Below are 15,485 nucleotides of genomic sequence, written 5' to 3' on the forward strand. Positions count from 1 at the left end.
TGTTGGTTGTGCAAGGCAGTTCTGTTACCATCATGGGCTAATGGATGTCCTTCTTGTTGTGTGGTACCATTCTGTGATGGCTTGGTTTACTTCTAAGATCTTCACAGATTGGTTCCACGGGCATTTTGTCAAGGAGGTCATCTGTTATCAAACAGAGAGACTTTGAATCCCTCATGACCAGGTAAAGGCTCTTCTCCTGGACAATGCCCGCACATCCCTCTGAAAAGGAATAATTGCAAATGACATTTAGGTCATGTTTCTGCCACCTAATTCAAAATTCAACCTACAGACCAGGGTGTTATTGTGGCCATGAAGAGGCTGTACCGACAGAGGTTCCTGGACAAGATGATGGTTGTTCTCAGCGACAAGGACGAGACGAGTCAAGGGCTGGACACAGAGGGCAGAGGACACTGGAAAACCTGCAATGCTGCAACCTCAAGTCTACAGTGTACAACCAGACAAGTGCACGGAAGGAAGTCTTCATGAAAGCCCTCGAAAGTGGTTGGTCTCGTCTCCTTCAGGGACATGAGAGCAGACATGACTTTCTGGGCTTTGACATGGATGACTTCCACACCAGCCTTTGTAATGCAGGCATGGCTGTGGATGTCAGTGACATGTGGGAGTGGTTAGATGAGGATGGGGGTGATCCTGGCTTTCAGGTTATGTCTGATGTCAAAATCGCCACTTCTGCTGCTGTTGCCCTGCCAGAAGAGAGCAACGAGGATGGCAAGATGGTGCAAACGACCCGAAGTGCAGTACTCCAGCCATCCCCCGCCTGAGCACATTATGGTCACACCTCGAGCTGGTGCTTGAGTATGCTGAGCACCCGAATTGTGACAGAGAGATGGTGCCTCTTTGCCTTGTGAAGGATCTGTGTTCTGTGTGGCAGTGTCATCCGATGCCTGAATCGTCGCTCTTATTGCCAATGTAAGATTGACTCTTTTTTCAGGCCTCTGGTTCCCACCAAGTCCACCTCTTCTCTGCCACCAAAACAGCATCAAACCTCACCATCAACAATGGAACCACAACCTAGCACATAGTCAGCCATTGTGTCTTCTCAGGATGTAAGTTTGCGGCTGTCTTCAGAGTCACCAGAAGTAGGCAGTCAATCGTTGCTCGTATTGCCAGTCCAAGATCGACTCGTTTTTCAGGCCTCTGACCCCCACCAAGTCCACCGCTTCTCTGCCACCAAAACAGCACCAAACCTCGCCATCAACGATGGAACCATAGCCTAGCACATGGTCAGCTGTTGTGTCTCCTCTGGACGTGAGTTTGCAGTTGTCTTCAGAGTCAGCAGATGTAGGCAGTTCATCACCACGTCCCATAACCACTCCCCAGGGCTGACTGATGGAGATACTCCTTGACTCAGACTGCAACTAAGTTAATCAGGGTATGCCACTAGACCACACAGGATATACTGTGCAGTGCAACAGCTTTGCCAGCCACAGTACAAGTCAGAGTCGAGGAGCTAGCGGGTTATTCAGCACAAGGCCCTGAGAGGAATCGTGTGTGATTTTATTCTAGCTTAACGTACTGTACCATGATTTTATTCTATTTTACCTTGATTTTTATTCCATTTTACCATAATGTTTTGTGTGCCCACTGTATTTTTCTTGTGTAGCCATTTCTTTCATTCCCTCCCCCCCCATATCAATGCAAAGTATGGCCCTCCAGTGGTGATTACTTATCTGTGGTTGATGGATCTGCTTGACCATGATACTGTAATTGCTTGGCTCTGGTTTATAGGTCTGCTTGACCAGACAAAGTAGTGTTAAACAACAGGAACATGCGTTGTACAATGTACTGTAATGGTCTTTTACACTGGCTTTCAAACTTAGGTTATGTATGAAGGGGGGCCAGGGGAGAAGTCCAGTATGTGGACAGAGCCATTACCAGACATGCTTTTGGCTCTATTACTTTGGATAATCGAGGGATTACTGTACACTCACTGAAACAAAACGTGAAGGGAAACGAGTGAAAGCAAGTTCTTGAGAACATATCTCAAAAGATGAACTGTGGGGATATATTGGGATATGTATACAGAGAGGTGTGTACAAATGCAAGAACCAGTCTGTACATTCTTTATGGGACTCACCTACCGGCCAACAAATTTTCTCAAAGGCAACGTCAGTGAATCGCTTTGAAGAAACTTGCCGCCACCTGCTATTCAACATCCCTAACAGCCAACTAGTCCGAGACAAATTAGTAGCTGTGCGTCTTTTAGATGGGTTTATGCACAGTTCCCAATTGTGCTAATGGCACACTGAATGTGTCACTATGGACAAGCAGCTGTACCCCTTCAGAGGTCACTGCAGATAACTACAATACATGCCCTCCAAACTGGCCAAATATGGACTCAGGTTTGGATTCTTGCCAGTTCAGAAACATACTACGTATCCAACAGTACAAAGTACACTACACGAGAAGAAGAAGAAAAATCATATGAGCTGGGGACACACATCGTGATGAAGTTTTTGAAACCTGTACATAACTCAGGAAGAAACATTACTACCGACAACTTTTTCACCTGCATCAAACTGGGAAGAGAATTGTCTGCGAAGACCCTGTCCTTGGTGGGGAGAATACATCAAAACCAAAGAGAAGTTCCAAAAGAGCTACACAGTGCAAAACTGTGAACAGTACAGCAGTATGCCTGTGTATACCAAAGACCAGATACAACTTGTATCCTACAAGGCTGAGTGGAACAAAAACGTATTTGTTTTGTCAACTTAGCACAAATCACCAGACGTGGTGGACGAGCCAAAGAAGAAACATGAGGTGATCCACTAATACAACACCACCAGAGGCGGGGTCGATTGTTTCGACAAACGGGTTGGCACCTATAGTGTAAAATACAGAAGTAAATGATGGCATGTGATAGTGTGGTGCAGTTTGCTGGATCTTGCTTGCTACAACGCATTTGTACTATACAAAGATGTTTTTCCATCGTGCATGCAGAACAAAAGTCATGTACACCATATATTTCTCATCAAACTAGAAAAGGAGCTGAGTGGCTGAGTGAATCATATCATATTTCAAGGACGCGACCACCAGAGGCCTCAAGCAGTCAGTATCCATCCGAAACTGACAGAAAAAGATCCAATGTGCATTTTGTCCACGAACCAATGACAGGAAAAGTAGCCAGAAGTGTGCAGTGTGCAGCAAATTCATGTTGTGAACACAGCATAACAAGATGCACTTTGTGCAAGAGTTTCGTTTTGTGTTGATGAATGCGGAGTGGTCAGTTTGACTTTTTATGTTCAGATAAACAATTTGTTTTGATATATATATCTTATACTGTGTGTAACTTACAAATAATTCTGATTATACTGAAGATACAACCTGAGAAAATCAAGCACAGTAAGCCAGCCAGATATTAGTAAAATACAACTGTGATCAATTTGACCCCAGTCATGCATGAGTGAGTACTGTAGTGAAATTTCCATGCATCCATGGTCAAGATAGCATGAAGCTTATATAAGTTGCTTTTTCTTTACAATGAATAAGTTATGAGATGATTAAAGAAGTGATACCCTGTTTTTGGGGTTGCTCTACACTGAGTGCCAATACAAATGATTTCCTGTAAACCAGGTAAGCATTTACAACGCTGGGTGGTAACCTTATGACCAACCAACACGTGTTCCCTACGTGACACCAAGTGGGTTGGCGGAGGGTTAGTGCCCCTCCCTGGAAAACAGCTAACTAAATATACGAACAAGAAGCCTCGGACCAGGACTGACCAAAAGTTGACGACTAAGAACCATACAAAAGACTTGGTACAGATAGCTACATGGAATGTAAGGGGTGCAAATGATGAGGTGAAAGAAAGAGAGATTGTCTAGGTGCTTGAGGGTGCGAAAGTGGATGTATGTGGATTAACTGAAGCTAAATGGTGAGGTGAGATTATGAGAGCATGGGAGTATGGATGGGGTATATCCACGGGAGTAGGTGAGAATGAGAGGGCAAAAGGAGTGTGTATGGTTGTGAGTAACAGGTGGAAGGAGAGTATAAAACGGTACGGAACAGGTGGCTCAAGGATTGTGTGGGTAAGAGTGAAAGTTGAACTACAAACGTGGGCAATTGTGTGCATGTATGCGCCAACGAAAGATCGTGAAAGTAGAGTGATAGAAAAGTTCTGGACAAATGTGTAAGCATGCTTGGAAAAGTTTGAAAGGAATAAGAGAGTGTTTTTGATTGGAGATATGAATGGAAAAATGGGGAATGTGAAGGTCTATGGAGTAGTTGGGTAGTGGGGTGTGCCTGCAGAGATGGATCAGAATGGCAGTGCTTTTGTGGATATTTGTGCCGGGAGGGGGTTAGTGATAGCTACTACCCTCTTCAGGCACAAAATGATCCGTAGGTATACGTGGTGTGTGATGAGAAGGGTGGATGGTGAACTGAATGAACGGAAGGCAATAATTCATTATATGTGTATAGATGAAAGGATGAGAAGGTGTGTAATAGATGCAAGAGTATATAGAGGTTGGGGAGTGGACTTTTGGACCACCACTTTGTGGTGATCAGAATCAAAGTCCAAACAAAATGGAGAAATAGGAGAAGGGAAGGACAGGAGGAAGTAGTTCTTACAAGGAAGGTAGAAAAGTTACAAGAGGATGGAAAAAAGGCAGAATATAAGAGGGAAGCGGAGGAGTGACTGGGGAATTATAGATTGGAGCAGATGGGGGACGTGGAAGGTGTGTGCAAGATATTCACAGAAGAAATCCGTGCAGCATGTGAGGTGGTGTGTGGGGTGAAGAGAAGACAAAAGGGGATGCAGGGAACGGCATGGTGGACTGTAGAGGTGAGAGAGACTGTGGCACAAAAAAAGACAGCATACAGTGAGTGGATGAGAAACAGGGGTGTCGAAGAAGTTGAGAGATGGAAGAGAGAGTTATATGTAGAGAGGAAGAGAGAGGTGAAAACATTAGTAAGAGAGAGTAAGAAGAGAGTAGATGAGGAATTTGGAAGGAATCTGAGTGTAAAGTAGAGGAAATGTTCTGGAAATAGGTAAAGAGAGTTAGACAGGGTGCCAAAGAAGTTAGTTGGGCAGTGAAAGATAAAAATGGTAGGTTACTAATGGAAAAGCGATAAAAAGTCAGCAGATGGAGAGAATACTTTAATGAATTCTTGAAGATAGAGAAAGTAATGCAAGTATAAGAGGCAGGGGAATGGCTGGGAGAAGGAAGGATGTGGGAAGAGAAGAAGAAATTAGTAGGATGGAAGTTGTGGAAGTAATGAAGAAAGTTGAAATGGGGCGAGCCCCAGGAATTGATGGAGTGTGTGGTGAAATGCTGAAGCATGGGGAAGAGATAGCAATAGAATGGATGTGGAAGATGTGCAGATTGGCCTGGGAGGAAGAAAGAGTCCTGAAGGATTGGAAGGCAGGTATAATTATTCCCTTCCACAGACGAAAAGGGGAAAAAGAAGTGTGTGGTAATCATCCGGGCATTTGTCTTCTTTGTGTAACAGGAAAAGTATATGGTAGGAGACTTACTGACAGAGTTAAGGAAATAACAGAGGAATTACTTGGAGAAGAACAGGGAGGTTTTAGGAAGGGAAGAGGTTGTGTAGATCAGATATTCATTCGTAGATCTTTAGTGGAAAAGTTTCTAGAGAAGGGAAAGAAGTTGTATGCAGACTTCATGGATTTGGAGAAAGCATATGACAAGGTGGATAGACAAGGATTGTGGAAAGTATTAAGAATATATGGAGTAGATGGGAAGTTGTTGATGGACGTGAAGAGTATGTATGAGGGTGCTAAGGCTTCAGTGTGTGTGGATAGTGAACTGAGTGAATTTTTGTCTGATGGTTCAATTGAAACAAGGATGTGTCATGTCTCCATGGTTGTTCAATCTGTACATGGATGGGGTTATAAAAGAGATACAAGGTAGGGTAGTGGATGTTGGAGCGGCCCTAATGAGAGAGGGCAATGTTTGGAAACTCCCTGTAGTGTTGTTTGCAGATGATACTGTGTTGTTAAGTGAAGACGAATGGGAGCTGCAAGGATTGGTGGATGAGTTTAGGAGAGTGTGTATGAAACGGAATCTAAAGGTGAATGTAGGGAAGAGTAAAGCGATGGTCTTCGAGAGAAATGAAGTCAGTGAATGTACAGTGAAACTGGATGGGGAGGAAATGTAGAATGTGAGTGTGTTTAAGTACTTGGGTAGTGTGATGAGTAAGGATGGAAGTTTATAGGGTGAAGTGCTTGAATGGGTGCAGCAGGGAAGAAAAGTTGCTGGTTCCTTGAAAGCAGTGATAAGAAACATGGAAGTGAAAAAGCTACTACATGACAGTATCGTGATACCAACTCTTAACATATGGAAGTGAAGCTTGGACCTTGTTGGAGTGACAGAAGTCAAGAGTGAGAGCAGTGGAAATGAGTTATTTGAGAGGAGCATGTGGAGTGTGGAGAGGATGGAGAGTGAGAGACTGATGAGGAGAGTGTATGTGAGTGAGGTGGAGGGGGGGGGAGAGGGAGGGGGAGGCCGAGGATGAAGTGGAGAGGGGGAGAGGGAAGGGGAGGCCGAGGATGCAGTGGAGGGATGGAGTGGAAAGGTATATGCGTGAGGAGGGTGTGAGCTGGGAGCAAGGCAGTGAAATGGAGGGGGACAGAGCAACATGGAGGTGATTTGTTTGTGGCCACCCCTTATAGGATTAAGGTGTCTGGCGATAGACAGATCATCCGGATCTCCTCTCCCATCCTAGGGCAGGGTGAGGAGTAGCAACGTCCAGACAGCAACAATAAAATACAGTATATATTTTGTTGGCAGGGGAGCTCACCATTCACTCACTCGATGTAGTGCTGCTCTCGAGTGCCTGCCTTTTCCTCTCTCCCTTCCATCTTTCCATCCTTCCTCTCCTGTCTTTCTTTCCTTCATTCTTTCCTCTTCCTTCTGTCTATGGGTCATTCTACGTTGAGTGACAAGCCAAACAGTTTCCTGTACATTGGGAAACCATTTACCATGCTGAGTGGTAACCATACAACCATATTATGGTGCCTGGTGGTTTAGTGGGCAATTAACCCCTACGATACGCAATTCGATTAACCGAACTTCCCTGAAAACCTGTATATGGAGCTGATTTTTCAACTCTTAGAGAAGTAAAAAGCTTTCTGCCCATGATTCAGAGCTTAAATTTACACACTTTTTGCTGCAAACCAGAGCAATTTAGACCAACTGGTTCATGTCAAAGTTGAAAAAAGTTACCCTTCCAGGTGGGGCAACCAGTTTTCTATATGACCCCACCCCATTCCTCCCCTCCCATGACCTTCCTCACCCACTCCCATCACCCCACCCTCTCTTCCTTCCCTCCCCCCACCCTTCAGAATTTTCCAGCTCATTTTTTTTTCCCCCCAAAACAATAGCATGCACAATAATTATGCCATGTTCCTCACTCATCCCAACACTTCTCCCCTCCCTACCTTCCCTCCCCTCATAGCTGTGTAGCTGCCCTCCCCCCAAAAAAAAAGCCAAAAGCATGCAAAATCTTTTTTCTTGCTGTTACTCACACACTCCAGCACCCTCTCCCCTCACCCCTTCCCCTCCCCTCAGAGCTGTCAAATCAAGTAGCTGTAAGAATTTCAAGAGAGAAAAAAAAAAGCTAGAGCTACCCCCCCCCTCCTCCCCTACCCCCTTTCAGAGTTTTCAAGCTCATTTTTTTTTTTTTTTTTTTTAAACAATAGCATGCAAAATAATTATGTTGGTGTTCCTCACTCACTTTCAACACCCTTCCCCCCAAACACATCTCCCCTCCCCACCTTCCCTCCCCCCATCCCCTTCCCTCACAGCTGTGTAGCCGTCAAAATAAAAAAACATACATGAAAAAACATACATTCTATGTTTCGTGCATCTGTGTATGGAATTACACAAACAATAATCTGGTACTGAACAAAAACATGCAACATGAATAGTAACAGTGACAGAAAATACTCTAAGCGGGGGGGGGGACAGGGGTATAGAGGTAGGAGACAGACACCAAAAGACAAAGAGGACAGGCAGAGGTGGAGTACAGGGGTGTGGACGGTGGGTAGGGAGGATATAACCCTCCCTAAGAAGACAGGGAGGGGGGGGAAAGGAGGGGAAAACCACGTTGGCATGATGAAGGATGGTGGGGGAGGGGGAGGGAAGGAGCAGGAGGCGGTCAGAGGCGAGGGAGGGGAGAGGGAACAAAAGTATTGGAGTAGAGGAAGGTGGAGAGAAGGTGGTGAGGGAATCACCCACCCCCCTCACCATGGGTAGGGACCCAGATCCTCCCCCCTCCCTACTCAGGACATAGTTCTCATTGGTTTGCATCGATATATGTCACAATCGGGCCGAACCCTAGCATCTGAAGTTTTTTTTTTTACAAAGGCTCCTCTATCGATCACATTTGGCATCTAGCGTAATCCTGAAAAAGGATTGATTGATCCTATTAGCACTTTAGTGGTTAAGGTGCTCCACTCGGATGGAGCCTGTGTAGGTTTATATCCAAGGGATGGTTGGGGTTTATTGCTCATTTAATGCCACATAGGGATGCCTGATGCTGGTCACTCTCGTCTTTAATGTCAGGACCAATTTGCTTAGCCCTGGGCTCCTATGCTCCTCATGGGACAACAGTGGATTAGATGATGGATGGATATATTTTGTTGTGTTGCAAAAGCAGCAATCAGGCTTATTATTGTGGTTCTCCCTGAGAACACAAAATCCTGTCAAACTATTCATGGTTTAAAAAGTCAATTTACTGTACAATAAACCTTCTATACAGTATAACAAACTATCATAACTGGGGGGAAATGTGACATAAAAACTGAAAATCTGTAAAATCCAATATTCAACATTCATCTTAATTTACAAACCCAGTTCATTATATATACCCAGCCCAGTTCATTAGATACATTATGATATTTTACAGCTAAATGCTGTACAGTTGACTGTCTACATACTCTAAATCACAAAAAAGTCAATAATAAATTACAGAACAATAAGACAATAAAATGAACCAGTACATGATGCAGTGGTGGTGGAAGTGTTTACACAGTAAGGGACCAAGTTAAGACTGATGATGTTGCTTAGTTACTTGGCCACATCTGTGTACAGTACAGTGAACCCCTCAGTATGAACAGGTAGACTCAACCTAGGGCTCTGTGCACTCTGAATCCACATACTCAAAAATCTATATACTGTACAGTATAACCCATTATAAAATTCTGCTGTGTTAACCAATCCTCTACTCTAACCCTAACTTACCTACTGAACATTATCTACAGCCCCAACTAAAGTGCAGATAAGATTCATTAGTGCATAGCCTCTCTACAGAGGTAAATCAGACATAACACAGTGACATTAAAGAGGCTTAAAGTGATAAAAAATTGGGGAAGAAAACCATGATGTATGAATAGCATGCCACACACTCAGCATACTTCTTCCATGCAAATGACATTCCTGGTACAACTTTTTTCATCTGTGCACTTCAAATCCACGCACAAGCTGGTGCATATAGATGAGTCGCTGTATACCAAACCTATATTGGTATATCAGAAGACTTTGGTTTGTGCAAAGTGTTTGTTACAGCCAAAATTTGGTAATGGGAGCTTTATTATAATGAAGGCTTATATATTTAATAATTCATCACATCACAGGACTGCAATGCTATACTGAATACATTCTTCATACAAATAAAAAATTATACTGTGACATATTTCACTGATATAAGGAAACTCCTGAATAAGTCAAATATTCACAACAAAATTAATAAGTAACCAAAATCATAAACCTACCTCAGCCAGCTCTGAGCGTATGATCTCTCCAATATATTCAATTATCATGGTGTTCTTCTCAATATCTCGAGCAGCATACAAGCCAAGTCCTTGGATCTTTGACCTTGGTGGGGAAAAAAAAAATTATATATTATATATATATATATATATATACAAACACAGTGGTAGGTGGGGGTGCTCACCATCCACTCACTCGATGTAGTGCTGCTCTCGGGTGTCTGCCCTTTCCTCTCCTCCATCTTTCTTTCCTTCCATCCCCTTCTGTCTTACTTTCCTTCATTCTTTCCTTGTCTTTCTGCCTACGGGTGACTTTACACTCCCTCTTCTGTCTTTCTTTCCTTCATTCTTTCCTCTTCCTTCTGCCTGTGGGTGACTCTACACTGAGTGACAAGCCAAATGGTTTCCCATACACCAGGAAACCATTTACTACGCTGGGTGGTAACCATATAACCAAATTTTGGCAACTGGTGGTTTAGTGGGTAATTATTGCACTCCAATCGGATTGAGCCAGTGAAGGTTTATATCCATGGGGTGGTTGGGGTTCATTGCTCATGTATTGCCACTCAGGGATGAGTGAGGTTGGTCACTCTCATCTTAAATGTCGGGACCAACTGCCTAGCCCCAGGCTCCTACGCTCCTCATGGGGCAATCTAGGATTGGATGACAGATGGATATATATATATATATATATATATATATATATATATATACACACACACACACACATACATACACCGGTATATTAACAATAGAACTTGCACCTTTACCTTATTATGGTGCACTTTTTCTCATTAATCCTCTGGAACACCTTAAGTGAGAGATGTGTTACTCTCTTATTGTCTGGTATTTCACTTCTTATGCAAGATAAGAATTTATAACCTCCATATGCTGTATTACCCAGCTTCTCCAAGCTCATTCCCTATTTTTCCCATCTGGAGATTTTCCAAGCTCACTGGGTACAGGCCAATACTTTTCATCCTAGGCTCCTATTCTGGTCACCTTTGGAGGTTGTTGGTTCAGCACCATCCATCAATTCCATTATTTATCCATTCTTTCTGTCTTTCTGTGGTAGGTGGAGTGCCCCCCATCCACACACTTGAGATAGTACTGCCTTCAGGTGACTCTACATTGAACGATATGCCAAATGGTTTCCTGTAACTTAAAAACCAAATGACACCTTGTGTTACATTGGGTCAAGGTGATCCAATCAGATGAGACCTGAAATGGTTTTAATCTGAGGGATGATTAAGGTGTATTGCTCAAAATGAGTCAGACTGGTTACTCTTGCCTTAAATATCAGGACTGAGTAGTCCAACCCCATGCCCTTATGTTTGTGATGGGTCAAAAAATGGTTAGATGATGGATGCATGGATTCATTTTGTCTGAATTTACACTTACCACCAGTAAGGCAAATGCTCAATGGCAGACCCAGAGTTGAGAAATGGATACATATTTATGGGTATGGAAAGCTCCCAACTCCAGGCAATATTTATACTATAAATTGTATATCTGTATCTCATTGCATCAAGTGCTTGAACATCTACTTATTTACCAGAACCAGGAATCAGTTGATGAAATACAGTAAATAACAGAAAGCACAATTCTTCTCAGTATGAGGCTCATTTCCATCCAGCCCAAATGTTATCTTCTGTAGTTGGAATGTGATGTCACTGTACTCATTTGTGTGGTCTGTTGTATGAATTTTCATTCATTAAGCAACAAAATAGTGTGAAAGTACAGTAATCAGCACATGCATACAGAGATGGGCTAGACAGTAGTCAAAAGCCAGAACAAAAAATGCATATTAGTATTGCTTCCATGTACTGTATAATCTGCTGATTCTGCAAATATTATCAGTTTAGTACAGTATACCCTCATAACAGAAAGCCAAAGTTCATTACCATGGCAACAATCTTCCGGTTCTAAACAAACATCTGACGCTGTGGCTTTTACAGTATCATCTCTTGCGTCATTCTTCTTTGAGGAAGGAAGTCAATATATAAACATGAAAACCACTATAAATGAGTTCATAATCAACCTTCTCTTACTCTAGTGATGTTATATTAGGTAAAGAGAAGGCTTGCATCAAAGAAAGTCTGCAAAGCTAATATGTCCTGAATTTGTAAGGTTTGGCTGCACATTTTTTCTTAATACCTATTTGTTATTGTATGGTAATATTTATCACTGGCAGAAATATAGTTTCTTTATGCAGTCATCTTTGTTTTTCTGACTTGCAGAACTAAAGTTGGTGAATATATCATCAGATGAGAAGTACCGTACAGGTACTTGTGGTTCTGTGCACATACACAGCACACTAGGATTCAGTCAAGATAAATTTGAAAGAAACACAAAAGTTAAGCAAGAACTCTATCAATCAAGCTCATACTGTTGTATCAATTATCTTTTCAGCTTCTTTTTTTATTTATATATATATTTTCTTCCATAGTACAGTCGGTTAACCCTATCAGGTTTCTGGGCCAGGCAGATTATGTCTCTGCTAAAATCAGCCACTCTCACACTGACCTACATCTTCGCAGCATGATATTTTTCTGTGATCACTCTGAGTAAATACTGTACACTTTTCATGATAGAATGTTGGTTTCGGTGTAATTTTATGAGCTGAATAGTTGTAATTTATCTATCTATCTATCTATTGCCAAACGCCTCAATCCCGTTTGGGGTGGCCACAAACAAATCGCCTCCACGTCGTCCTGTTCCCCGCCATTTCACTGCCCTGCTCCCAACTCACACCCCCCTCTCTCATATACCTCTCCACCCCATCCCTCCATCTCATCCTCGGCCTCCCCCTCCCTCTTCCCCCCTCCACCTCACTCACATACACTCTCTTCGTCAGTCTTTCACCCTCCATCCTCTCCACATGGCCAAACCACCTCAGTGTGTTCCTCATGACACTTCCCATCACATCCACATCCAGACCACAACGCTCCTTTATATCCTCATTCGTCAGCCTGTCTCTCCATATGACTCCAGTATGTTAAACAAGAGAGAACAAGGAAAATAGAAAGTCAAAATGACAAGTTAAATTAGGCAAAAACCAAAAATTTTACACCTTGCCATAGAAAAATATTTGTAAAAATAAAAAACTAATAAAGATATATACAGTACAAAATTTTACACCTTGCTGTAGAAAAATATTTGTAAAAACTGAAAACTAATAAAAATATATACAGTAAAAGTCCTTTAATCCAGAATGCAGTAGCCCATTGACCTTCTGGCTTATCAGATTTTCCGGACTATCAGACAGGTCCAAAACACACACCAAAAAATAAGGTACCAGTACACTACGGACAACTGGATGGGTGAACATCCGGGACATCCTGAATGTTGGCGTGGGTGCGGAATTGGATAGTTCGGCACACCGCTTCCAGCGGTTTTTCAATATTTTTCCCGATTTTACCCAAAAAAGCTAAAAATTACCCTGGGCTGAAAATTCTGAATCATCGGATGCCAGATTATCGGAACTTCACTCTAAATCTGGATTAAACCATGCAAAACTACAATACATTACCTTTAGAGTGTTATATAGATTATGGGTAATTCTGCATTTTATTTCGCAGTAAAGTGAATGGAAAAAGATGCACAGTTTTTTATGAGTCTAGGCAACATACGGTATTCGCTTTGCAATCTTGTTCTTTGATTGGTCAGTGTAAATGCACTTTATATGACAGGATGCTGGTTGTGGAGTTATTTTGAAGCTGAATAATTGTACTTTATTGCAGTATGTTAAAAAAAGGAAAAAAAAAAATCAAAATGATGAGTTGAAATTAGGTGAAAACCAAAAATTTTATACCTACCAATAGAAAAATATTTGCCCCTCCCCCCCCAAAAAAAAAAAAACTAATAGATATATAAATCTGGGTTAAATAACGCAGAACTACAGTAAATTACCATTACATACGAGGTAAAGCGAAAGGAAAAAGATCTATCTATCTATAGCCCGACGCCCTAATCCCGCAAAGGGTGGCCGCAGACAAAACGCCTCCAAGTCACTCTGTCACCCACCATTTGACTCCCCTCCCCCCAACTCACCCCCCCCTCCCTCATATACCTCTCAACTCCATCCCTCCACCTCATCCTCGGTCTACCACTCCCTCTCCCTCCCTCCACCTCACCTACATACACCCTCTTAGTCAGTCTTTCATTCTCCATTCTCTCCACATGTCCAAACCACCTCAGTGTATTTCTCCTAATCTTTTCAATCACATCCACATCTACCCCACAACGTTCCTTCACTTCTTCATTCGTCAACCTGTCCCTCCACGTCATTCCACATGCTCCTCTCAAGTAACTCATTTCCACTGCTCTCACTCTTGACTTGTTCCCCTCTTGCAAGGTCCACGCCTCGCTTCCATACGTCAGGGTAGGGATCACAATACCATCATGCAGTGACTTCTTAACTTCCATACTCACCTCCCTATTTCTCATCACTGCTTTCAGTGTACCAACAACCTTTCTTCCCTGCTGTACCATTTCACGTACTTCATCCCCCAAAGTTCCATCCTTACTCATCACACTACCCAAGTACTTGAATGCACTCACATTCTCCATATCCTCACCATCCAACCTCACTGCACACTCTGTGACTTCATTCCTCTCAAACACCATAACTTTACTTTTGTTTACATTAACTTTCAGCTTCCTCCTCCTACACACTGTCCCAAATTCATTCACCAAACCTTGCAACTCCCATTCATCTTCACTCAACAATACTGTATCATCAGCAAACAGCAACACCAGGAGCTTCCAAATCTCACCCTCATTCATTAGGGCCACCCCCACATCCACTGCCCTACCTTGCACCTCCTTTACAACCCCATCCATATATATATTAAACAGCCATGGAGACATCACACACCCCTGTTTCAGTCCCACATTGAGATCAAAGAACTCACTCAGCTCACCATCCACTCGCACCGTAGCCCTAGCTCCCTCGTACATACTCTTCACAGCACTCAACAATTTCCCCTCCACTCCATATATTCTTAATACCTTCCACATACCTTGCCTATCTATTCTGTCATAAGCTTTCTCCAAGTCCATGAAGGCAACATACACTTTCCTTCCCTTCTCTAGATACTTCTCCACTAAACATCTTAGAACAAATATCTGATCTACACACCCTTTTCCCTTCCTAAATCCCCCTTGTTCTTCTCCAACTAGCTCCTCTGTCATATGCCTAACTCTATCAATGAGTATTCTACCATATATTTTACCAGTCACACTAAGAAGGCAAATACCCCTATGGTTACCACATACTTCTCTCTCCCTTTTTCCTTTGTACAGAGGAACAATTATACCTGATTTCCAGTCCTCTGGAACCTTCCCTCTTCCCAAGCCAATCTACACAACTTCCATATCCACTCCACAACAATCTCACCCCCATACCTAAGCATTTCACCACACACTCCATCAATTCCTATCTTTCACTCCCCTACTATTTCCCCTTTCACACTGCCTTACTTTCTTTACCTCCTTCCAAAACAATTTCTTACTCTCCCTCCATTTCACACTCAGATTCCTCCCAAACTCTTCATCCACTTTCTTCTTACTCTCCTTCACCAGTCTCTTAACCTCCCTTCTCCTGCTCACATATACCTCTCTCTTCTCTCTCTCATCTTCTCCCTTACCTCTACTCGCCAACCATTCACCATATGCCTTCTTCTTTTGTTCCACAGCTCGTTTCACCTCATCATTCCACCATGCTGTCCCT

General features: G+C 42.8%; 1 protein-coding gene across 1 annotated transcript in view; it reads right to left on the reverse strand.

Moving 5' to 3' along the window:
- LOC145412518 (uncharacterized) overlaps nt 1-15,485 on the reverse strand; it is a 491,890-nt gene that overhangs the window by 44,558 nt on the left and 431,847 nt on the right. The window contains exon 39 of the mRNA XM_080282412.1: nt 9,755-9,857. Within this exon, the coding sequence (XP_080138538.1) occupies nt 9,755-9,857 (103 nt within the window). The remainder of the gene's footprint in view (nt 1-9,754; nt 9,858-15,485) is intronic.

Source organism: Coenobita brevimanus, chromosome 93 (assembly GCF_032717465.1).
Source record: "Coenobita brevimanus isolate Jiangsu-jjx chromosome 93, ASM3271746v2, whole genome shotgun sequence".
Taxonomy (NCBI): Eukaryota; Metazoa; Arthropoda; class Malacostraca; order Decapoda; family Coenobitidae; genus Coenobita; species Coenobita brevimanus.